The 24,068-nt window shown below is 39.8% G+C and overlaps 1 protein-coding gene across 1 annotated transcript in view; it reads left to right on the top strand.

Annotated features, from left to right (window-relative positions):
- The window catches only part of LOC139722616 (macrophage mannose receptor 1-like), a 54,342-nt gene that overhangs the window by 13,651 nt on the left and 16,623 nt on the right, over positions 1 to 24,068 (top strand). The window contains exons 12-31 of the mRNA XM_071633917.1: positions 331 to 489; positions 893 to 981; positions 2,623 to 2,782; positions 3,813 to 3,971; positions 4,755 to 4,843; positions 5,736 to 5,901; positions 6,571 to 6,597; positions 7,150 to 7,323; positions 8,644 to 8,760; positions 10,160 to 10,270; positions 10,741 to 10,968; positions 11,771 to 11,995; positions 13,466 to 13,626; positions 16,383 to 16,493; positions 17,239 to 17,354; positions 18,454 to 18,602; positions 19,765 to 19,976; positions 20,827 to 20,963; positions 21,734 to 21,780; positions 23,128 to 23,295. Coding sequence (XP_071490018.1) covers positions 331 to 489; positions 893 to 981; positions 2,623 to 2,782; positions 3,813 to 3,971; positions 4,755 to 4,843; positions 5,736 to 5,901; positions 6,571 to 6,597; positions 7,150 to 7,323; positions 8,644 to 8,760; positions 10,160 to 10,270; positions 10,741 to 10,968; positions 11,771 to 11,995; positions 13,466 to 13,626; positions 16,383 to 16,493; positions 17,239 to 17,354; positions 18,454 to 18,602; positions 19,765 to 19,976; positions 20,827 to 20,963; positions 21,734 to 21,780; positions 23,128 to 23,295 — 2,805 coding nt within the window. The remainder of the gene's footprint in view (positions 1 to 330; positions 490 to 892; positions 982 to 2,622; positions 2,783 to 3,812; positions 3,972 to 4,754; positions 4,844 to 5,735; positions 5,902 to 6,570; positions 6,598 to 7,149; positions 7,324 to 8,643; positions 8,761 to 10,159; positions 10,271 to 10,740; positions 10,969 to 11,770; positions 11,996 to 13,465; positions 13,627 to 16,382; positions 16,494 to 17,238; positions 17,355 to 18,453; positions 18,603 to 19,764; positions 19,977 to 20,826; positions 20,964 to 21,733; positions 21,781 to 23,127; positions 23,296 to 24,068) is intronic.

Here is a 24,068-nt window from a genome sequence, read left to right as displayed (position 1 = left end):
ATAAGACATCTTTTCAAGCCTTAACAATATTCCTGGCATTCAAGCTGTAGATGTGAATCATCTTTATTCACTCTGCTTCCTCAAAAAACAAACAAACAAACAAACAGTACACTGAAAAAGAAGAGAGAACATAATTTGGTGCTCTCCATTGTCCAGCGTTTTATTGTACATCTTTCCACAGGAAGCCCAGTCTATTTATACAAATAAAAGGAGTGGAACACAAAGAATTGATAGAGCACTCCAGTACAGAGTTACATCAAATCCTAAATCAGTCAAAACTGAGTAATTTATTTTCTCTTTTTTTTTTATATCAATTGTCCTCCATCGCAGCCATCAGTACATGTGACGCAGGCTGGACACTCTTTGGGGATAACTGTTACTACTTTGAATGGGCTTCAAAAAATTTTGATGATGCTGAAATGTCATGCACGTCAAAAGAAGCTCATCTGACCAGCATCCTGAGTGAAGAAGAACAGATGTTTCTGACAAGTGAGTTAATCAGAGTATCATTTTGAAATCACTGGTATTGGGGAGTTGCTCCGGGTTTCTAGCTCACCTGACCCACTAGAATCCTTGAATTTGAAATTTTGGTGGCCCAAAATAAAAAGGAAATGTATTTTATATACTATATACAAATTATTGTTTAATTTTAGCTGCCTGATCAGACTACCAAATAGTAGCTTTTTTTGAAGTTTGGAGGCCCGGTATCATTTTGTAGTACTAGTAATCTTGGGCCTCTGCTTTATATATCAATTGCCATGTATTATGTCTGGACTATATTTACTTCTTGTAGCTCAAAATTGATGTTCCTATTGCGATATTTGAAGCTGGAATGATAGAGTGAAAAAACAAAACAAAATGAAACATCCTTCACTTTTGTGTCTTTGTACAGTGCGTTCTCGTATGGGAGGCGTCTTCCAGTGGATTGGTCTGCATGACATTGTGTCGGAATCTGAGTACTCTTGGACGGATCATTCTGACGTAAGATGCTTCATCTGTTTTTTCACCTTTTTCCATTATGAGAATCGATTAACGTGATCAGTGCTCATAAATGTATGTCAGGTTATCAAGCAAACCAAATAAGCACTTGACGTCATTTCATGAAAAGTTTGTTGTTGAAGATACTGTAGCGAGGCAGTCGCTCAAACATATTGTTGGTGTTGCAGTCAGAATGGTATACTGTAAATAAAAGTAATGGCTCGGTCACAAATACCATTAAGAACTGCTACGAACGCCATACGAACGATTTTTAGACAATTTCGCAAGATCTTCTTACGAAGGCCGTACGAAACCAGCATTCGTAGACCGTTCGTAGACTGTTCGTAAGTTTGTAGCCTGGTCGATGGTCTTGTCCAATATTTTTTTTAAACTTCGTACGAAACCCTCTCTTCATAAGGCGGCTGTACGAACTCCAGAATTCATATGAACGGTGATATTCGTATGAACGATGCGTTTGTACGAACCTTTCTGACCGTAGCTTTAGGCAAGGCTAGAGCAAGGACATTGGTGAGTTTATTACAAGCTGGGATTAAGCTTATGTGGAGGAGTAGGGCAAGTATTGGACTAAATGCACAAATGCGGGATTGTTTTTTTCTTTTTCAGAGAGCATTGCTGTTTACAAACTGCTTTCTTTTACCACAGAGAGCTTCAAAGTCTGCACATCATTTCCTTTTAGCACAGATTGTAGAGAACATGACAGATTCTATAAACCAGAAATATTCATGAATTGCCACAGGCATTCGAAGCATTTACTGTATAAGCTGTTATTTTCATGAGGGTGTGATTTTGACGAATTACTGTTGGACTGCAAATCTAAAACACGCGAAAATGTTTCCATGCGCTAGGATAATAGTGCACTTACAATAACCTCTGTGTCAATTCGTGAAAATAACATCTTGCAAAAATGTCTGTGACCTCCTCATCTGTGAAAATATCAGCTTATAGAGTAGTATAGACAAGAACTTTTATGTGCATCTTAATTTCACTAATTTTTGCTCCTTGCAAAATTTGCAAAAATTTCATGTATGCATGAATTTCTGGTTTTACAGAATATGAATACACATACTACAAAGATACTATGTGGCATGTTACCAAAATTTTAAAAGCACTCAGAGAGCACAGACCTCTGGCGAGACAGGAACTCATTTCCACCCATACATGCGTGCAATTTCCCATAATAGAAGCCTTTTGTTTACGTCATCAGCTTCCAGCTGTGCAATGCCTTGCCCAAGCAGCTCTAGAGCACACGCTTAATTAGTACACTCATGTAAACATCCAGAACGCACAGCTTGAACTCTCAAGTTCATTGACCTTCTATGCCAAAAGATTAAAAATCCTTCAAAAATCCATAAAAATTCCTGAATCACTACCAAATTCTAATAATCTGTCCTTGTGTCATTATCAACTTTTCCTGCAAGTTTCACTCAAATCCGTTTACAACTTTTTTGAGTCATTTTGCAAACAGACAAACCAATACCATATTACTTTACCTCCTTTCTTGACGGAGGTAATAAAGTATCTGAAATTTGAAATCGTTGACATTTTTATTGCTGTTATTATTATCACCATGATGATGATGATCATGATTGTATTTATTTATTACAATTATCATGGTTGTAAAAGGTCACATATAGAAACTGGGCTCCCAACCAACCAGACAACTGGCGGTCACGTGAGGACTGCGTCCATCTTCGGTCATCAGAAACCCAGGCTGGCCTTTGGAATGATATTGATGGGAATACACACAGGTTGGCATCCATCTGCAAAAAGGCCACCAATGAAGGTGTGTACTCCCATACATGTACAACACTTCCAATGACACGAGCTAGTGGATTATATGGAGTGATCGACTGAAAGAGTGATGAAAAAGTTTCAAGCAGTATGATAAATCCTGTGATGAAAAACAAAAGAGCAGAAGTAATCAAAGTCTATTAATCAGTTTTGAATCTAGTTTATTCAAGGCATGTGTCTATTCTCTTTTAATAATGATATCAATTAGTATTCTGTCACACGTATGAAGAAACTTAATTCCTTGCAGTTCTGTTAAAATTCGTAGTAACCAAAGAGATTTTACAGGGTTACTAAGAGTAGGACCTACATGTATGCACTGGACATACGCGTGCATACAAATGAAATGTCCAAAATTGAAGAAGGAGCACACGCACTGATCCCAGGATTGATCGTAGTCTACATTCAAGTTATATCTTGTCATATCATATCGGGAGTGAAATTTTTTTTTTCCATAACACATTTCATTTTGGGGAAATGCAATGTGTTTTATTATTTAGATACTAGTTTCTACGATACAGCGCCCGTAACCCAAAATGGCAGCTTCCTTGCACGGCCGCCTGTACTCTGGACTTCGCCCTCTATTAAAGTAAAATCTCTTTAGTAGTAACATGTTATCAAGTCTAAGGTATGGAGGGATGATAGTGATGAGAGAGTTCATTCACATCATAACCTCATGGATGAAGGTTGCTGAAGAGAATAATCTTGTGCACGTCATGAGACTGACACCCACGGGTCATACAGCCCACGAGTCATACAGCCCACGAGTCATACAGCCCACGAGTTATACAGCCCACGAATCATACAGTCCATGAGTTCGACACTAAGCAAACAAGACCCACAAGACCGACACATTAAGCCCCATGTTGTATCTGTTGAACTCGTGGGCTGTTTTTACCTAGTGTCAGTCTCATGGGCTTATTTGCCTAGTGTCAAACTCATGGGCTGTAGGACTTGTGGGCTGTATGACTCATGGGTGTCGTTCTTGTGGGATGACCCCAAATAATCATGTCTATCTTTTGCAGCCTTTGCCAGATGTGAAGCTGGGTGGCTGGAATACGGCAATAAATGTTACTACTTTGAGTGGAGCAGAAAGAACTTCGCTGACGCAGAAAATGCCTGCTCGGCCAAAGGTGCCCATTTGAGCAGCATCACTGACCAGGATGAACAGGACTTTCTGAGTCGTAAGTTAGCTAAATCCCAGCACCACTTAAATGATAGAATGGGTAGGGGTAGGGACGGGTTGTGAGACTTGGGTATGGGGATAGGAGCAGGGGAAGTGAGAAAGGAAGGAAAAAAAGTTATAGAAAGAATGAAACTTTTACCTTATTTTCTCACAGGAGAGCACCACACTTTTATTGTAGGTATATGATTAAATATATGATTATGGACAGTGTGTGTCACATTTTGAGTACTCATTCTCAGTGATTCAATATATGCGCAAATGTAATTTTTTTTTTAAAAGAAGTGTCAGAATCTTATACACTTTTGTACATCAGCACTGTACCTTCTGAAATGAAAGAGATGTGGAAAGAACGGATGAATCTTTTCAGGTTTGTGGAATTGATTAATTGATTCAAGATATGTACACTCTAAGTAATAAAGATCTAAAGCAGCCCAGAATTAATACGGTACTTGTGTTGCACGAGTATGCTGCAGTGCAGGTGTTGTAAGAGTAGCGTCTTTTAACCAGTTTAAGACGAGTCCCGAGTATACTTGGGCAGGTGTACATATATATGGGAAATGTGTGTTGTAGCAAAATCAGCCCATTCTCAATTGGTTAAAATACATCGGAGGGAAGATTGTGTTATCTGTAACCTACATGTATACGTTTGTATAATCAGAGGAGTGCTTTATCCAGACTAGTAATGATCTGCTTGAATAATTACCAGCTGTAGACCAGTGAATATATCTGTGATAGGTTCATTGACAGGCCAATTGCGTTGTCATTTTGTCAATCTTCCCAGTTCGTGCCAAGGTGGGCGGTGCTCAACTCTGGATTGGTCTCCATGACAGCTCTGATGAATCAAGCTTTGTGTGGACAGACGGCTCACCAGTAAGAATAAGCAATTAGAAAACTCATTTCAATTTCAATTTCAATTTATTTTCACATTTCTCACGAAAATGGCACAGAAAAAAAATGCAATTATACAATACCAAAATTATACAAAGCATAAATTGAATGAAACTTCACCAGAATGTACAGCAGTCTGTCACAGCATAAACACAAAGGTCTCTTTAGAGTTGGGCTAAGGCCATAGTACGAGAAATATGCTGGCGGCTACGTAAAAGCAAGCTTGTTCTATGATAAAATGGATCCCTAGTGATGTAGATTTAACCCTCACTCTACTTTGTTCACCAATTTGCACAGATTTCTCAAAACAAATAGTTAAAGAATACAGATGACCTAGCCCCAAGATCCATGTTGTGTCATCATGTGTGGCCTTCCTGTACGTTGGACTGATGCGCATCACTATAATTGTTAATCTTACAACTAGGTCAAGTTTTGATTGATTACTGAATGGTGATGAAGAAAACTTGGCAAGTTGAATGTAGTGTCTGGGCCCTCTAAAAGTTAAGTTACTTTACAATTCCAGAGCTCCATTTCATGAGAATTGACTAATGACACTTGTCGGTGACAAAAGTTGTCACGATGGTTGTAATGATTGTGAGATGCAAGATTAGTGGGGAAACCTTCATTAGTTTTCGAGAACGATCTCCCGAGCAGACAAATCTATAGGACCAACAAATTCCCACTTTAATGTTTCACATTGAGAAGATATGAGTGCTAGGAGACCGAATTTTTCCTCATCGTCACAAATTAGTATCCATTTAAGAGAGATGACTTTTGTACTTGATGCGTTTGTGTGATCAAACTCTCCCTCTCGGTTTGGTATGAAGTTTATCACATTTGGGATTTAATCATATTTTTCTTCACATATCCATAGTACAACACCAATACTTTCAGTAATTGGGCTCCAAACCAGCCAGATGATTGGCAGAATAGGGAAGACTGCATCCATATGCGCACAGGGACTTCAGCTGGCTCGTGGAACGACAAGTTCTGTGACACCAGTCTGTTGGCGTCAGTCTGCAAGAAGGACCTTATTCCAAGTGAGTATGGTGTATCAGAGTTAACTGCTCGTAGTGTAACACTGTATCATTCCTGTGGTGCTGCCATTAATTCTAAAGGGTGTGAGGGTATGGCAAAATATTTGTTTACCATTCAGAAGCGTTAAGTGTAGTGTATCATCATATATTAACCTGTTGAGGACGATTCCAGAGTGTGTTGTAGCAAAATCAGCCCGTCCTCAACGGGTTAAAATGAGTGTAGAAGTCTACTGTATCAGTAAGTAAATGAGTGTAGGAGTCTCTGAGAGTACAATGTATTGTCAATCAAAGCATGGTCTGATTGTAAGTATAGATTGAACATCATGTTCTGAGAACACAGTGTTTAAAAAGATAATGAAAAATCCAATAGGACATGTTATATTGCTAATAGAAAGTTGTGCTATCACCACATTTTCGCAGCCTTGGTTGGACGTGGTTTAGAAGTAACTGATAAAGCATCAGTGCTTGTAATGGATAGGCGCTGCATTTGTGTTGATGTGAATGTATCTGCAGATCAATAGATTGAGATTTCAGCTGCAGTTATGTAGTGATATAGAGTTTTATTTAGTTTGTGTCCATGTGTGTTTGTCTGTTTGTGACTGTCACACATTTCTACGCACATTGTTCATATGACCCTCTTTTTTTTCAATGCCCTTTTTTTCTTGCTTTCAGGAGATACTGTAATACCTCTACCCACACGTAAGTTACTCTAAGCTTTTCTCAATACTTCGGTGTCAATTTGTAATATAAACAATGTGACCTTTTAAACTAGGATATTTTGAAGCCTATTATCACCATGTATTCATCATTCCACTGTAGTATGTGTATATAGATGTATATATACATGTATATGTTCTCTTGCATGTGAGCATATCAAGAGTTGTGTGTTTGAATGACATGCTTTTTTATTTGATTGACGGGCTTTGTATGCTTGATTGACATGATCTTTGTGATGCAACTGCTGTGTGTAATGTTAGAGGGTGATGAGGGAACTTATTTCTGTGTCTTGAAGCTCAGTAACTCTAATTGTTTTAGAAACATATTTCAGAAACATGATTACATATGAGCTTTTTTCATTTCATTCATTTCATTTTATTTCATTTCCAACGAAAGTATACAACATGACATTTGCATATCAAAACAAAGTAAAGTACTTGTAAGTGTAAAGACTCTCCTTGAGACATGTACTGCAATACAGTAGTTGTCATTGGTAATGACAAAGTTGAATACATTCTCCCATAAATCATGCAGCCCAATTTAATGACCACTGCGGCATTGGTTGGGAGTATGAGCCAATCAGCGGGAACTGCTACCTGTTCCGGGACTGGGACTACAAGGATTGGTACGCTGCCAGGGAGGCATGTCAGTTAGAAGGAGGGGATCTAGCTAGCATCGTCTCCAAAGATGAACAGCTCTACATGAATGGTGAAGACTCCTCCTCTTTCTTCTTCATTTCTTTCTTCTGTTCCCTCCCTCTTGATTTCCCTGAATTCTACTTTTCCCTATTTGTTTTCACCTATTTCATCTTCTTCTCTATTTTCTTCTTTTTCTCCTCTCCCTCCTTATCCCTCTCTTCTTTCTTTGTCTCCTTCTCCTTTTCCTCCTCCTCTTCGTCTTCTGCTTCTTCTCTTCTCCTTCTTCTTCTCCACCTCATCCTCCTTCTCCTCCTCCTCCTTCTTCTTCTCTTTCTTCTTCTTCTCCTTCTTCTTCCTCTTCTCCTCCTCCTCCTCCTTCTTCTTCTTCTTCTTCTTCTTCTTCTTCTTCTTCTCCTCCTCCTCCTCCTCCTTCTTCTTCCTCCTGTTCTTCTCCACTCCTCCTCTTCCTCCTCCTTTTTCTTTTTCTTCTTCTTCTTCTTCTTCTTCTTCTTCTTCTTCTTCTTCTTCTTCTTCTTCTTCTTCCTCTTCAAGGTATTTTATAACCATTTGCAGATGAAACAGAAAAACCAGCTTTATGTGCTTCAAAATAGTTCTAAAGTGTTAGTTAGGAGTAGTGAATGTAGGTAAATAGTAAATGTGAATGATTCTTAAAATAAATTGTCTACTGTTATGGTTTATTGAGAAAAATATTGATATCTCCTGATATTTTTGAAAGCTTTCTTGCAAAATTTGTTTGTGGTAGGATTTTTTTGTGACACAGCTAACCTACACATATGCGTCAAATGTGACAACTTGTATCACTGCTACCAATGGTAAACTATACCTTTAAACTTCTTTTCCCTCTTGTGTGTATCCTTCATCTGCTGCTTTTTGATGCATTCAGTTACTATACTGTATACGCCGAATATTTCGCGAGGTTTTTGTTTTTGCGAATTTCGCGAGTCGGGTGCTATTCGCGAAAATATTGACTCTAATCCGATGCAAATGTGACGCACGTGTGTACACTTCTCCCTTCAGTATAGGACTCCATGGTCGCGAATTTAACCACTCGCGAAATCGTCGGGAATCCCCGATTTGCGAAAATTTAGACTCGCGAAATATATGGCGTATACAATATATGTAGCAAGAACCACAAATTAGCAGTATTTATTTCATTTCCACTAATTCTCAATGAGAAAAATAAGTGTACAAAAGATAACTGTATGTTAACTGATTCTACACTATATTCCATCTTTTATTCATTACCATATTTTAACAATTCAACACAGTGGTGTTAATCTTCTACTTGCTTGAGTGATCCTCAAATCCCCCAGAGCATTCTTATACAACAAAGTAAATGCATAACTCTCTGTCTCGTCCTGCATTCCAGCACGACTGGTCTTGAGCCAGGAGGATGCCCTGTTTATTGGTGGAAACGATTTCAACAGAGAGGGCGGATGGGGGTGGAGTGATGGAGAGGGCTTTGCCTACGTCAACTGGAATGCTGGTAAGTACCAGTAACGTACATACTTCAGTTACACTTATGACATAGCAAGTCACCAAGGCCTACAAGATGTATGATAGGATATTTGATGTAAGATCGGAGTTTGAAATAGGGGGTATATTGGCAAGAAAATGACATGAAATCTGTGAATCTGTTATGAAATGTTAACATTTCGTCGACGAAATGACAGATTTCGTAATGAAATAGGCCATGCGACACTTGGGACCCCATACAAAACTACGGTCTTTGTCCATGGTTTAAACCATGGACAAAGATTGTACCACCTTCATGAATTCAGGCCATTGAGTTTCTTCCTATATTTACATGCAATTGTTCATTTTTGTCGAGCCCACCGGAGGTGAGGGGAGACTAAGGGATCGCCTGCGGCGTCAGTCCATCCGTCGGCCGTCCGTAAGGCTACAAAAACTTGAAAATTACTTTGTACTGAGTGCTTCAATGTCAATCAAACTTGGAGTGAAGAGTGTTTATGCGAAGTTACTCATGTTATCAAACAGGAAGGTCACCTTAAGGTCAAAGGTTATAGGCAGGGGTCAACAAACTTTATGGGGCCAATGTTAAGTTTTTATGGCGCCAATGTTAAGTTTTTATGGTGCATTTCGATTATGGCTCATAACTTTTGATTGGTATTTCCATTTGGGACCAAACTTGGATGGTAGGTGTCCCTTGAGGAGTTGAAGGTCACCACAAGGTCAAAGATCACAGTATTGGGTCAACAAACTTTTAAGGGACATTGATAACTTTTTACGGCGCATTTCGATTATGGCTCATAACTTTTGATTGGTATGTCCGTTTGTGACCACATTTGAATGGTAGGTGTCCCTTGGGGAGTTGAAGGTCAACTCAAGGACAAAGGTCACAAACAGGGATCAATGAACTTTTGGGAGCAAATGTTAAGTTTTTACGGTGCATTTCGATTATGGCTTATGACTTTTGCTCGGTAGGACTGTTTGCGACCAAACTGTGGTAGTAGATGTCTCTTGGGGAGTTGAAGATCACCACAAGGTCAAAGGTCACAGACAGGGGTCAACAAACTTTCAGGGGACAACGTTAAGTTTGACTGTGTTTATACCTAACAGAGTATTTTTTACATTTTTTTTCCAATCATGTTCCTTCTAACAATCAAATTGTATGTACACCACTTTTTGTCAACCATATGACATTTTCACTATTATAGAAATGATAATTATACTGTTCCATGTTCTTTTTTGGGCCATATTCTTTGCAAATAATTCTTTTTTTACAAAGCTCTTGTTGTACTAACACTTTGCCTTGATTCCACTTTATAAAAATCAAAGTTAGATTTTTACAAATGTGTTGTGGTACATTTATGGGTGAGACACATTTCGGCACTCTTGTGTTTACAAACACATTTTGCCAACAGGTGAACCTAATGATGTCAATGGTGAAGACTGTATGGAAATCTACACAGGTACCGATAACTGGAATGATATCAACTGCTACAGACAAAGAGGCTACATCTGCAAAAAGAATGGTTAGTACATCTCTCTTATCCACTCAGTTGAGACAAGTGGAAGATATTTGCAAAATAATTTTGATACCTGGTCATGTTTATCAAATGAATATTGCACCTTTATTATTACCATTTGCACACCGAAAACATGCATTGTTAATAAGAAAAGCTGATGATTATTCGAGGCTAAGATTGAACTTGCCGTGATTATGTAATACATCATCAACACAATGTCCATTCTTATTTGAAGAGTTGTATGAAAAAAAAAATTTGTTCTACTAGAGCAACTTGTGATTCAAAACATTTCTGAGTTGTCATAACTTTGTTTTTGTAATGGAACATGACAGCTAATAAGGAGATGATGTAGAAATCACAGAAATGTAGCATGCATTACTGTGCAACCTATAAACATGAGGTAGCAGGCAGTTATTTGTTGCCACCTATAAACACTTTATCATGGTTTGCATTTCTACTGATTGTCAACTGTGTAGGATACCTGGTGACGCATTTCACCGTCGAAAATAACCGGCTGGAGGTGGGAACTGGGAGCCTAACGCTGTCAGATGTCTTTGCCGGTGAATGCGCGCAGCGTTGCGTCAAGATGGACAGCTTTACCTGCCGCGCCTTCAACTATGACCGGGCCAGCAAGAAGTGCACCTTCTTTGACACAACCTCCTCCAGTCCCATGTCCGATGCAAACGTTGACTATTATGAGAGACGTTAGTATACCTAAAGCTCTCCTGGAATAATCTTTACATTGTGTTACTAACTGTAGCACAATTGTGTTACTAACGACAAAAACTATTTTTGAAGCATGAACATATATTGGTTCTTCATCATTTCTAAAAGCACAGACACTGGCAAATAAATCTGTTGTGTTCGGATTATTCCACGTGCATTTCTGGTAGATGATTATTTCACTTTTGAAATGGTAATCTTAATATATCATGCTGATTGGAAAAATAAACCTCATTGCTGGTTCACTTCATTCAACCATTCATTGTTGAATTACTGTTGTGGGGGTATTTTTACACTCATTGCAGATGTTATTAGTATTTCTTGCTTTTTTTGTACATTTCTCATTTAGTGTGGCAGGATGGTATCACCATGGTATTAATGTATTAAAAGATACAATGTAGTTGAGATTCCATCATTAGCTTGTATGGGGACCTGTTGATTTCTCTCAGAATTAGTTTCTTCTTGAAAGTGTGCATTGCCTTCTCAGAATGCCAACCACATTATTTGGATTTAAGATGTAGTGACTTTATTCTGGAAGGTTTATCTCAATCCGATCCTACATTGGACAGGGGAATACCTTCTTCCAATGTTCCCTTGTATCTTTTTTTTTTTTTTGGTTAACATTTTTGTTCTTTTTCTTATACTGCAACTGATAAACTTTACTTTTCACACTCCCACAAAATCTTTCTGTTTATGTCTGCCTTTTTTTCTCCATCCCATTCTCTTTCACTCTCTAGTTGAACCTAATCGCTTTTATCTTTAAACATCATATTCCTCCACCAGAGATGGAAGTCGTGGATCCTGTCGATCCCACCCTCCCATCAAGCTACCGCTGTGCCGATCATTGGTCACGCTATGGCGACAACTGCTACTACATTTTAAGTGACACCATGAGCTATTCTTCTGCCCAGACTAACTGCGCTAACATCAATGGTGTTTCAGGGGGCAAGCTGGCTTCTATTCATGACAGCAACGAGAACAGCTTCATCAGAGCTCTTGCCAATGAGAGTAAGATGAATCTCTCTCAGAAGTTTGAGAATCAATTCTTATGGCAATGCGAAATATAAAGTGATAATAACAATAATGATGATGATAATGACATTGAAGATGGTAATGATGATGATGTTGATGGTGATTTTAATTTAAGTAATAATAACAATCATCATCCCAATCAGGTACACTGTAGTAGTAGTAGTAGTAGTAGTAGTAGCAGTAGTAGTAGTAGTAGTAGTAGTAGTAGTAGCAGCAGTAGTAGCAGTAGCAGTAGTAGTAGCAGTAGTAGCAGTAGTAGTAGTAGCAGTAGTAGAAGTAGCAGTGATTGTAATAGCAGAAGTATTAGTCTTCATAGTAGTAATAGTAGTAGTAGTAGCAGTAGTAGTAGTAGTAGTGGTGGTGGTGGTAACAGTTGTGGTAGAGTAACTGCGTCAGTAAGCGGCCGTGCAGCCGTTCGCGGCAGGTACAACATACACGGTAATATACAGCTAAACACAGCATTGCACTGTTACATGCACACTACACATATACTAACACACTAGCAATCGACAAAAATCAACCGATAAAATGGGCACGATCTCTGACGAAAGTGAAATTTTCTCACCTAAATGACAACATATCGCATCCAAAATGAAATTTTCGGTACTTCTTAACATAACAGTTAAGAAACAATGGTCCAAGAAACTGGATTTTTTGTCGTTTTCTCGATGTTCATGGATTTTGAAAACATATCCTCACGTAAAATAGAACTTTCGCGAGCCGATGTGGGCCGCCATTTTTTTCGGAAAGTGGATGTTACCATCGAAAAAAAATGAGAAAAACACGAGAAAGACATCAACAACACCGCCAGAATTGCGATCTTGTTTGCGGCCAATGCATGTGCGCACGCTATTTTCACGTGCTTTCGCAATGGGAATTGGCGCTTACGCAATGTTCGCGAGACATGTGAAGGCGTTCAGCTAAAGATCGCGGAGCACGCGCGTATTGCATAGGGATTGTACATCGTGCCGCAAGCAGAAATATTACGTCGCATATCGCCCTTATCGGCGAAAATTGTGCCGGGTTTTGCCCTGGTAAATCATGAAAACTGCGTTGGTCAATGGTAAATTTCTTTCATGAAAACAATTGCGTTAATGAATAATCTTATCTATGATATATGAAATGGTTGAAAATAATTTGCCTGATTTGTTTACAAGTTGGAAAAACCCTTAACAATGCTTAAACTGCCGCAAACGGGATATTTTACTCTAGTTGTAGTAGCAGCAGTGATAGAATTAAAATAATAGTTATATCAATAATTGCAATAGGTGGTTGAATCAGTGCTACAATATACATTAGATACAATGGTAGCAGTGACACTAGGAATATTGTAGAATTAGCAATATCAGTCTTATGGCTTAGGTGATGTTGAGGGGAAAAAAAGGTATGAGTGTGGTATCTGGTGTAACAAAAGATCTAATCTCTCTGTTGATCTCATTGATTTAGATGGAGTCACAGGTAAAGTGTGGATTGGGTTGAATGACCTTAACGACCCCATGTCCTTCCAGTGGGATGATGCCACACCAGTCGACTTCTCTGAGTGGAATCGTAACGAGCCAAACAACTACCGGGGCAGGGCAGAGGATTGTGTGGAGATGTACTCCAATGTACGTATGTCAAAAGATGCTCAGTACCGTATTTGAGATGTAGATACAGGGGCGTCACCAGCTTTTTTTCAAGGGGGGTGCGTTTTGACCCTAATGTAACGAGATGTTTTTTTTTTTTTTTGGTGGACAGACATTATAGGAAGCTCTCAATCCCTAGACTTTTACTGTTGTTGAGGGAAACCAAGCGGGGAAAGGGCACCGGCGTAGCTATAGGATTTCATCTTTTACAGTAAAAAAAAAAAAACTACCATTTGGAGCTATATTTTTTCGCTTTGGAAATAAAGGGGGAGGGTGCATCGGGCGCAGCTGCCGGCAATGACTGGCAGCAACATCAGGAGAAAGGCATAACAATTAAATGCGAGCGAGCGGAGCGAGCGAGCTTGAATATTTTGACATTTTACAGTAAAAAAAAAAAAACTGCCGTTTGTTGCTATATTTTTTCGCTTTGGAAATAAAGGGAGGGGGCACACCGGGCGGAACTGCTGGCAATTACTGGCAGCAACATCAGGTGAATTGCCTAACGATTAAATGCGAGCGAGCTTGGAAATTTTACATTTTACAGTCCAAAAGCTGCCGTTCTTAGCCATATTTTTTCGCTTTGGAAATCAAGGGAGGGGGCGCACCGGGCGGAACTGCTGGCAATTACTGGCAGCAACATCAGTTGAATTGCATAACGATTAAATGCGAGCAAGCGAAGAGAGCGAGCTTGAAAATTTTACATTTTACAGTCCAAAAACTGCCATTCTTAGCCATATTTTTTTCGCTTTGGAAATTAAGGGGGGGGGGTGCGCATGCCGCCGGGCGCAACTGCTGGCAATTACTGGCACTGGCAGCAACATCAGGTGAATTGCACAACGATTCAATGCGAGCGATCGACGAGAGCGAGCTTGAAAATTTTGCATTTTACAGTAGAAAAACTGCCGTTTGTAGCTATATTTTTTCGCTTTGGAAATTAAGGGAGGGGGGCGCACCGGGCGCAACTGCAGACAATTACTGGCAGTAACATCAGGGGAATTGCATAAAGATTAAATGCGAGCGAGCGAAGAGAGCGAGCTTGAAAATTTTACATTTTACAGTCCAAAAACTGCCGTTCTTAGCCATATTTTTTCGCTTTGGAAATTAAGGGAGGGGGCGCATGCCACCGGGCGCAACTACTGGCAATTACTGGCAGCAACATCAGGTGAATTGCATAACGATTCAATGCGAGCGAGCTCGAAAATTGTACATTTTACAGTCCAAAAACTGCCGTTCCTAGCCATATTTTTTCGCTTTGGAAATTAAGGGGGGGGGGTGGAGCGCATGCCACCGGGCGCAACTGCTGGCAATTACTGGCAGCGACATCAGGTGAATTGCATAACGATTCAATGCGAGCGAGCGAAGAGAGCGAGCTTGAAAATTTTGACATTTTACAGTAGAAAAACTGCCGTTTGTAGCTATATTTTTTCGCTTTGGAAATTAAGGGGGGGGGGGCGCACCGGGAGCAACTGGACGATTACTGGCAGTAACATCAGGGGAATTGCATAAAGATTAAATGGAAGCGAGCTTGAAAATTTTGACATTTTAAAGTCCCCAAACTGCCGTTTGATGCTATATCTTTTTTTGCTTTCGAAATTGAGGGGGCGCACCGGGCGCAACTGCTGGCAATTACTGGCAGCAATATTAGAAGAATTTAAATGCGAGCGAGCGGAGCGAGCGAGCTTGAAAATTGTAACATTTTACAGTCCCAAAACTGCCGTTTGTAGCTATATTTTTTGCAGTAAGGGGGGGGGGGGGGCGCACCGGGTGGAACTGCCAGCAACTTCAGGAGAATGGCATTACGACTAAATGCCAGCGAGCGAGCTTGAAAATTTTGACATTTTACAGTCCAAAAACTGCCGTTTGTAGCTATACTCTTTCGCTTTGGAAATTAAGAGGGGCGGGACGCCCGGTGCGCCCCTCCCCCTGGATCCGCCACTGGTAGTCAAGGGTGTCCGTTTATGTTCATGACTGTGGGAGGTATGACCAGCGAGGTGGCGTCGAAGTGACCAAGTATGGGAAGGATGTCCAAAATCTATGTATATAGTCAACACGTATAGAATACACTTGCACTGGTAGATATGTATAAAATCAGTGCTGCCAGAACCAGGGGTGCGAATTGCTTTTGCCCACAATTTTTTTCTTTTTGGTTGTTTTTGTCCCCGATGCAAAATTTCAAAAAAATAAATAAATAGATAAAAAATAATAATCATTTAGTGTCCGGCGTTGAGGTCGCTCGCAGACTGAAGTTGTTTTTTTTTTTTTTTTTTTTTAGGGTCTGAAGGGGGGTGCGTTCGCACCCAACGCACCCCCCCTGGTGACGCCCATGAGATAGCTGTCACCTCCAGAATGGCTCTATCTGTCCACTTTTTCTAGAATAATTTTGTGACAAAGGCAAGAATCAAATTCAGCAGAAGACAATAGTGTGATATTGAAGTTTCACAAATCAGTCTTTTGAGATAAAATGACAGATTAATATGTTGGGTTCTTTACAACCTTTTGAAATACATGTACATTGTTTCAAAAAGTCATTGATTGAATTCACTATGTTACAGGAAAAACAGATTATTGCCACTGAAATAGCTTATCAAGTGCATGTAGCTACAGCTTTAACAGATACTCAAATCCTTATGATATTTAAAACTTTTTCAAGTTCTTGAATGCATGTGTCCATCTGTGTCATGGTGCCCAAAACACTACACATCGATCTCATAGATGATATTTCTTTCTGTTCATTACAGAGCTACTGGAATGACGTGCTTTGCAGTAGAAACCGAGCTGCAGTGTGTAAGAGGCCCAGAGAGAACCTACCAGCCACTCAATTTCCCATCACTCCAACAGGTTGCAGTGGGGTAAGTGACTACCAGTGGATACCACCTGATGTCATCCATCTCATCCAATCTGGTAGAACTATAGTGTGCATCCTCCTCTAGCCATCATTCAATAGACAGCTCTGAATGAAAGTTATGCAGTGTAAGACTGATGAGTACAGTCCTTCCAGCAGTGGTGATTCATTTTGTGTGCTGTAGCTGAAGAACCTTCACCACAATGATAGATACATTACTACCAGGTGAATGAAATAGATTCTTACCTCATAAAAGATTATCAAAATAGTGAAAGAAAGGCAACAGTTCATTGTAGATCCTAGGAGAATTTGACAGTTTAGGAGAAAGTAACCAGCTAATCAAAGTCAATGTAAATATCATGAAACCTTGTATTTCAGGGCAATTAATTGAAAGTGATATTCTTGGTTATGTGATTGATGTCTCTCGGATTGTACTCTAGCTCTTTCTTTGGTACACTTTGAATTTTTTCAATGACATGAAAAAAATCATATCTGTCACCAGTATAGTTAAAGATTCCCCACTTGTGTACCCTGTCTCGTGTATTATACTTTCTACAGATTTTATGTATGTTCACCAGTAATCCTTGCCATAATAACACATTCAGTTACTATGTGTTGTGCATTTTGCAATTCGTGATTGTTTGCTTGTGGCATATCTTCACACACACACACACACACACACTCACACACACAGACACACACACACACAAAACCCCAGCAACAACGTACAACTACTTCTTTCTGCCTTATAGAGTGAAACTGCCTACAGCTACTACTGCTACTCTGTCTCCAGTTCAGCGAGTAATTGGCAGGGCGCCCTCGCTGACTGCAGAAGCAGTGGTGGCGATCTGGTGTCTGTCTTGGATAGGTGAGGTTTGTGGATTGTAGAGGGAGTAACATTCAAATTCCAGAAAGATGTCTCCTAGCTTTTCAGGCTTTGATGTGATTCTATTGACAGCATTTTACAAGCAAATTTTGCCTTGGTTTGCAATTCAACTCACCTTTATACTGGCCGGAGGCTAATGCATTACAAACTAGAGAAACACTAAAAACCGCCAAGCAGTTCATTTCCACTTCTGATTTTGTTCCTCCATAGAGAACAGTGATTTCCACCCATACATATGCGTGCTGAAAGTTGGCCGATTTCCCAATATAGAAGCCTTTTGTTACGTTTAATTGCCTTAGCAGAAGCTAGAGCATGCACTTTAGTGCATGCATGAAAACCTCAAATACACGCAGCTTGAACTCCCAATTTCATTGACCCTACCTGCCAAAATATCAAAAATCCTTTATAAAATCCATAAAAATTGCCAGATCACTACCAAAATTTAATCATCTGTTACTTGTATCATTCTCAACCTGTCCTGTAAGTTTCAACCAAATCTGTAAATAACTTTTTGAGTTATTTTGCACATGGACAAACAAACAAACCAACAAACCAATGCCAAAGAAAACATAACCTTCTCCCTTGGCAGAGGTCATAAGACCAAGAGAGAATGAAAGTGAGGTGAGGCATTGGGTATTTGTTCAGACATCACTGTGTCACTGCCATGAACTGGCTTCAGCTCAGTGGGAGTGCCGCTACCCAGGCTAGTCATTTCTTTTTCAGTTGGTGTTCATAATACAGATTATATTGAAGGAATCCCGCGATATAAGTGTTTGCAGCAACCATTGATAAAGATTATGTGACTATCCTAGATCTGTGATGATTTACTATCTGGCTTTTAGAAGGATGAGCAGACTTCTGGAACACTAACTTAGAGGGTTTTTTTGATAGATACCAGTGGAATATTTTGTAAGTAATTCAGTTTTTGTCTTTCACTATGATTAGGGAGGCAAGTATGTATCTTAAGTGAGAGTAAATTTGCCATAAACCATAATGTCTCTCAGTGTTGCTTATGGTGGATATAAGATATAATTGTTCCACTTTATTTCCTTGAACACTAATTTGTGATATCTCTGTATAGGTATGAGCAAACAGTGCTTGCCAGCTTACTTGGGTCTGAGGATGGATCAAAAGTGTGGATAGGGCTGAATGACAGGGATAACCAGGGCCAGTATGTTTGGAGTGATGGTTCAAGGGTCTCCTACACCAACTGGGATTATCTGTACCCAGGTGAGATATGAGGGCGTTCTCATCAGGATAGAGAAATTGTAAAATTAGAAATGTTGTGAAGTTACAGTGAAAATTGCTTGGCAACTGTACAAAACTCCACCAGAAACTTTGCAACAAAAATCATGGGTCAGAATCAGAGTGTGTGTGTGTGTGTTGTTGTTTTTTTTTTTTTTTGAAGTTCATGCAAAACTTCAAAAGGTGTTTTTATAATGAGAATGCACACATCAGAATAATTGCAAGATTACTTGTGACGCCTTGATCCATTTTTTCTCTAGCATTTGACAAATATTAAACATGTATAAACAGCCGTACCGTTCAGCTGTAAACCGCATGCGCACTGCACTGTGGCATACTGTATCTGTGCCATTGCCATTAGGCCTACAGTAAATGTGAACTAATAGCATGCTGGGAATGTTGAACAAGTAAACACAGAACTCCCAGAAATCAGTGTTAATGTTTGAATTTTCTTGCTGTAGTTGTGATAACGGCTGTTTCTTTTAACCCCCGCCCACTCATAGTCTGTCCTCATGTGGGTGCTATAAATGTAATTATTCTGTCAAACTTGATTCTCATCCGAGAAACTTGCATTTCAGAGGAGGGAAGAGAGGTTTCAAGAGACGGGTCACAAGTAGTTTTAGGTCAAAACTTAAAGAGATAGATGAGAGAATTAAAACTTGTGGCTATGTTTATATGCATCTTGCAAATATTTTGATGTGTTGCCTTTAGAAAAACATCTTGGTCATAGTATGTGTTGAAGAAATGCAAATTACAAAAGAAGAAAGAAGAAAAATTCTTTACATGCATGATTACTTTTGAATTTTGATAAGGACTAAATAGAATTTTGACAGTGTATTCCATGTAGATTCATAAAGACTGCAAATCTGCAAGTGAGGATATATGTTGGGCATTGTTGGTCTGATTTTACATAAATGGTGTATCCTAAAAAAAAAATATTCAGAAAAGTATTGCAGACATTAAAATCACTTGATACATTTGTTTTAGAATTCTTTTGCTCATAAGATGAAGAAAGATGTTGAAAAAAAGGTCATTGTTGCATATTGGAAAGAATGTAAGCATAGATTTGGGTCCTTTGTGACCGTGACATAAGATGGCATAATCATCTTGTCATTTTAATTTTGTGTGCCCCATTCGACTGGCCAAGATGACACCAAGGGACGCTGTGCAACCTCTTCATCTGGACTCCTGGCTGGTCTGTGGAGCAACATCGACTGCGCCTCCAACCTGAAGTACATGTGCAAGCGTTTGCGCACAGGTTACACAGCGCCCCCTCCTGTCACCACTCAGTCTCCCACCCAGCCATCCAACACAGGGTGTGCTGGGGGATGGACTGGCTATGGCAATAATTGCTTCAGGGTAAGATATATCCTGGACTTGCATCACACTTTGGTATCATTTTTATGAATAATCAAACTGATCTTTCATGAAATTCTTCCGTTGAGATATTTTCATCGCAGCTGATTGACAAATTGCCCTACATCGACGTAAATAAGCACTGAATTGATCAATGATCGATTCAGTGCTTATTTATGTCGATTAGGGCAATTTGTCAATCAGTTGCAATCAGACTGATGTTTTTCAAATGCTTTTGATTTATTTTTCTATGCTTTCATTCAGTCTGATTCTTATATGTAATTGAGGTTTGTGGGAGGGGGCTTCCTCCTCCCACACCCCTCCCCCTTCCCCTGACAACTTCCTTGTATCATTTTATAGTAGGCCTACACAGTGATGTTGCACACGCAGGACACTTAAAAGTCTTGGTGTTAAACAAAATTGACAGAGCCACAGCACAACTCATTCAAGTTTTTGCTTTGTGTGGGCTGGGTTCATACCACATTGACAAAGCCGCAGCACCACAGGTTCAAATTTTGCATTGTGTGATGTTTTTGTTTTGTGTTGTTTATTGTTTTTTATGCTGTAGACCAGTTGCAGAGAGATTGAACAATAGACATGAATAAACACATGCAAACAGACAGAAAGCACTAGAATACAGTTTTTATTACCTTAGCTTTATTATTTGCCCCATAAATTGTTATATATATTTCCTTTACATTGTGGTGTAGTGCTGTGCTAAATCATATATGTGGGTTGATATTTTATGATCTGTAGAGATAATGTTTAAGTTCATTATTTCATTCAACCTAGTATTTGATTTTGATAGTTTTGATAGAAATTAATCTTAAAATGAATTCTTTTAATCCCACAGGCCTACACAGTTAATAGCGCTGCCAAGGCCAGCTGGCAGACAGCCAGAGACCGGTGTGTGAACATGGGAGGAGACTTGGCCAGCTTTCACAGTTCTGAGGAGGAGAATTACATCTATTCTAACTCGGGCTCCACCCAGTGAGTTTTACTAGACGCTACCTATAAATGACTCTAGGTACTTGCCTTGCCTCTCTCATGGGGTGATAATGTGCTAGACCGATACCATTCTCCAACCAACCTTGTCCTGCCTTAATCTTACTAATTGGGTTTGATGTCTCAGGAACAATTTTCTTGTGTACTTGTATTTCACTTTTCTCTTTTTGAAAAGTGAGTAGAATATCAGGGGTGGATCCAGGAATTCCATAAAGGGGGCGGGGAGGGGGGGGGAGCGCAAAGCAGTCTATATTTCTGGTGCCACTTCTGGGAGGTAGGAATATTTTAGTAGGTCCTATTTATGTTGATCGTTGTGCCATTTTATGCATACTTTTATTTCAAAAAAACAAGATCAAAAAATCAAAAGGGGGGCACACACCCGCGTTACCGTCCCTCTTTAAGTTTTTCTTTTTATTTCTTTTATCTTTAAAAAAAAGCCCCACAAAGTTAAAAGTGCTCCCCCCCCTCCCGATCCGCCACTGTTCGAATAATTTGGGTGCATGGATCACAAATCTTCCTCGCTCAGAACTCCTCATTTATAAGCAGTGCAAAGGACTCAAGAGTTGTCAGCCAGTAATTTTGGTGCAAAAAGCATTCATGCCATTCATTTCCCAATGCTCACCAATTCATTGAACTTTGACATAACGTGTAATTATTGCCCGTCTTACTACACAAACAAACATGTAACTCATACAGACATTTCACCACGACAGTTTATCATAAATACTTGTTATTTCTCTTGCATGACATTTCAGAACTAGTGGTTATTGGATTGGTCTTCATGATCGAAGCACTGAAGGAGGTAAGACTTTTCTGACAAGGACATTTTGAAGACATATCTCTTGTCCACAGGTTCAGCCATGTTACTTCTAATTATACATCATCTTCCTGCAAAAGCAGTGATATTTAGCCAGTAATCACTTATGAGACATCAGCGACTCAAAAGTCGAACATTTAGTTAGGAAGGATTCAAGCAGCATCAAAATGGCCGTCAAAAGGTTTTTTCTTATTTGACGGTTGTCATCCTGTTTTCACAGAACTAAGATACATGTGCTTCAGATTCTTTAGGTGGACATATCATAATAAAAGCATGTGAAGCTACATTGTACTTTGCGCAACTTTTTGTATTGTATGAATGGTAATGTGGGTCATGCTCTTTTGTATCGGCAGATCTCGAATTGGCCGAGTTTACAGAATGAGTGGTTAAATCGTAGTCGGAACACCTTTGTCTCACTGTTTTTCAGATTACTTTTGTTAATCAGATGTAAGGATGAAAGATGGCCTAAATACCTACTACCTGGGTGGAATGGCTCAAATGAACTATTGCAAACATTTGCCATCCAGCATGGGGCATCCAGCATGCGTCGTGTGTAAAAGTTTTGATATTTTCATAGTTTTTTTGACCAAACTGTGTGAGAATCAATTGAGTGAGTGGATGTTAGCTTGTACAAATGGTGTCAGTGCCCCCAAGAGTCCCTATGTAGGGAGAACCCCAAATTCCTCAAATTAGCAACTTATCATGTTTCTATATGTTTATCTCCTTTTAGAAGCCAGAGGCTTAATTTTACCCCAAACTAGCTGGAATCATCATTAGAGGGAGGGTATTAACCCGTTGAGGACGAGTCCCGTGTATATTCAGGCAGGTGCCTATAGAATATATGGGAAATGCATCTGTAGCAAAATCAGCCCATCCTCAACAGGTTAATTGTTGATTGCACAAACGATGGTGTGGCACTCCCGTGGTGGTGCCCCAAATATGAAAAATTGGCCAATTTTCAGAATTTTGGTACTTTCATCTTTGTCTTGAACATTGTGGCTTGATTTTGACCAAACTCGGCAGGAATCATCTACGTGTGTATTGGAAAGGGCATTATAGTTTGTACAAATGGTGATGGCGCTCCTAGATTGAGTCGGGGGGGGGGGGGGGGGGGGGGGGGGCTAGGGTGGGGCGCAAGCTCCCAAAATGAGGAAGGTGCCGCCAAGGGTGACTGCAACAATCCTGGAATCTCAATTTTTGTTTAATAGTTTGCATCCGGTAGAATGCCATGAGGGCAAAGCGCCATGATGAGCTGAGCACTAGAACCTGTTGGCCTCTTGATGAAGTACACCCATTTGAACAATATTTTTAACCATGCCATAACTTGGACAGGTTTTGAGTGGAGCGACGGCACACCGGTGGATCACACAAACTGGAACGGAGGAGAACCCAATGACTGGGGCAGTGGAGAGGACTGTACCGAGACCTTCTTCTCCAGTCGGGTCTGGAATGATCAGTCCTGCGACTCCCGCAGGTACTGGATCTGCAAGATTCCAAAAGGTTAGAGACGAGTTCAGTGAATGTGTTCTGAGAGCGTCGCTGGTGCCAGCCTTTCATTTTCTCTCAGATGGTGACAGGAACTTGCAAGATATTCATTTGTAATCAGATACCACAAACTGCTATTTTGGGATACAGGGGAACAATGCCAGTATCTTGTCGTATTCATTGATAGATTCTGTACATTCTCTCCCTCTGTTTTGCCATGGACATCACTTCCCGTTGGCAATTGGGGATGGAGTAAACCTCCTCCAGCTCCCTCCATCATCGCAAGAGTCTGGCAATGTGCATTGCACATTCTACAATGCAGTAAATTGTAGATCAGTTTGATACGTGATTACATCTAATGTTTACACCTCCATGGATATGGGAGATACCAGGTACATCATTATGTCCAAGCGTATCTGCAGTAAAGGGTAACAAAATTTAGCAGAAAGAAAAATGGCTCAGTGGCATGTTAGTGTCACATCATTTACGATAATTCTTTTTAATGGTATGGAAGGAGACACTGCTCTCTGCTGGTGTCAAGGGAGTTTTGCAACCTCCATATAGTGGGCAGAGGGTTTGAGCCACAACCATTATCACCACACTTAATCTGCCATGTCTCATGTGAGATCATTCATCGCCAAGTTGGTTGAAGAGCTTGGTGGCTGTTTTACTGAATTAAAGGCATAATTTACCATTTGCAGATGAAACAAAAAAACCCAGCATTTGTGCTTCAAAATGGTTGTAAAATGTGAGTTAGGGATAGAAACAACCAATGTAAAAAATTGAAC

The sequence above is a fragment of the Diadema antillarum genome, unplaced genomic scaffold (assembly GCF_040938485.1).
Source record: "Diadema antillarum isolate AM-2024a unplaced genomic scaffold, OU_Dant_1.0 scf00000167, whole genome shotgun sequence".
Classification (NCBI taxonomy): Eukaryota; Metazoa; Echinodermata; class Echinoidea; order Diadematoida; family Diadematidae; genus Diadema; species Diadema antillarum.
The sequence above is the reverse complement of the archived record's forward strand: the minus strand, read 5'-3'. Positions and strand labels throughout refer to the sequence as shown.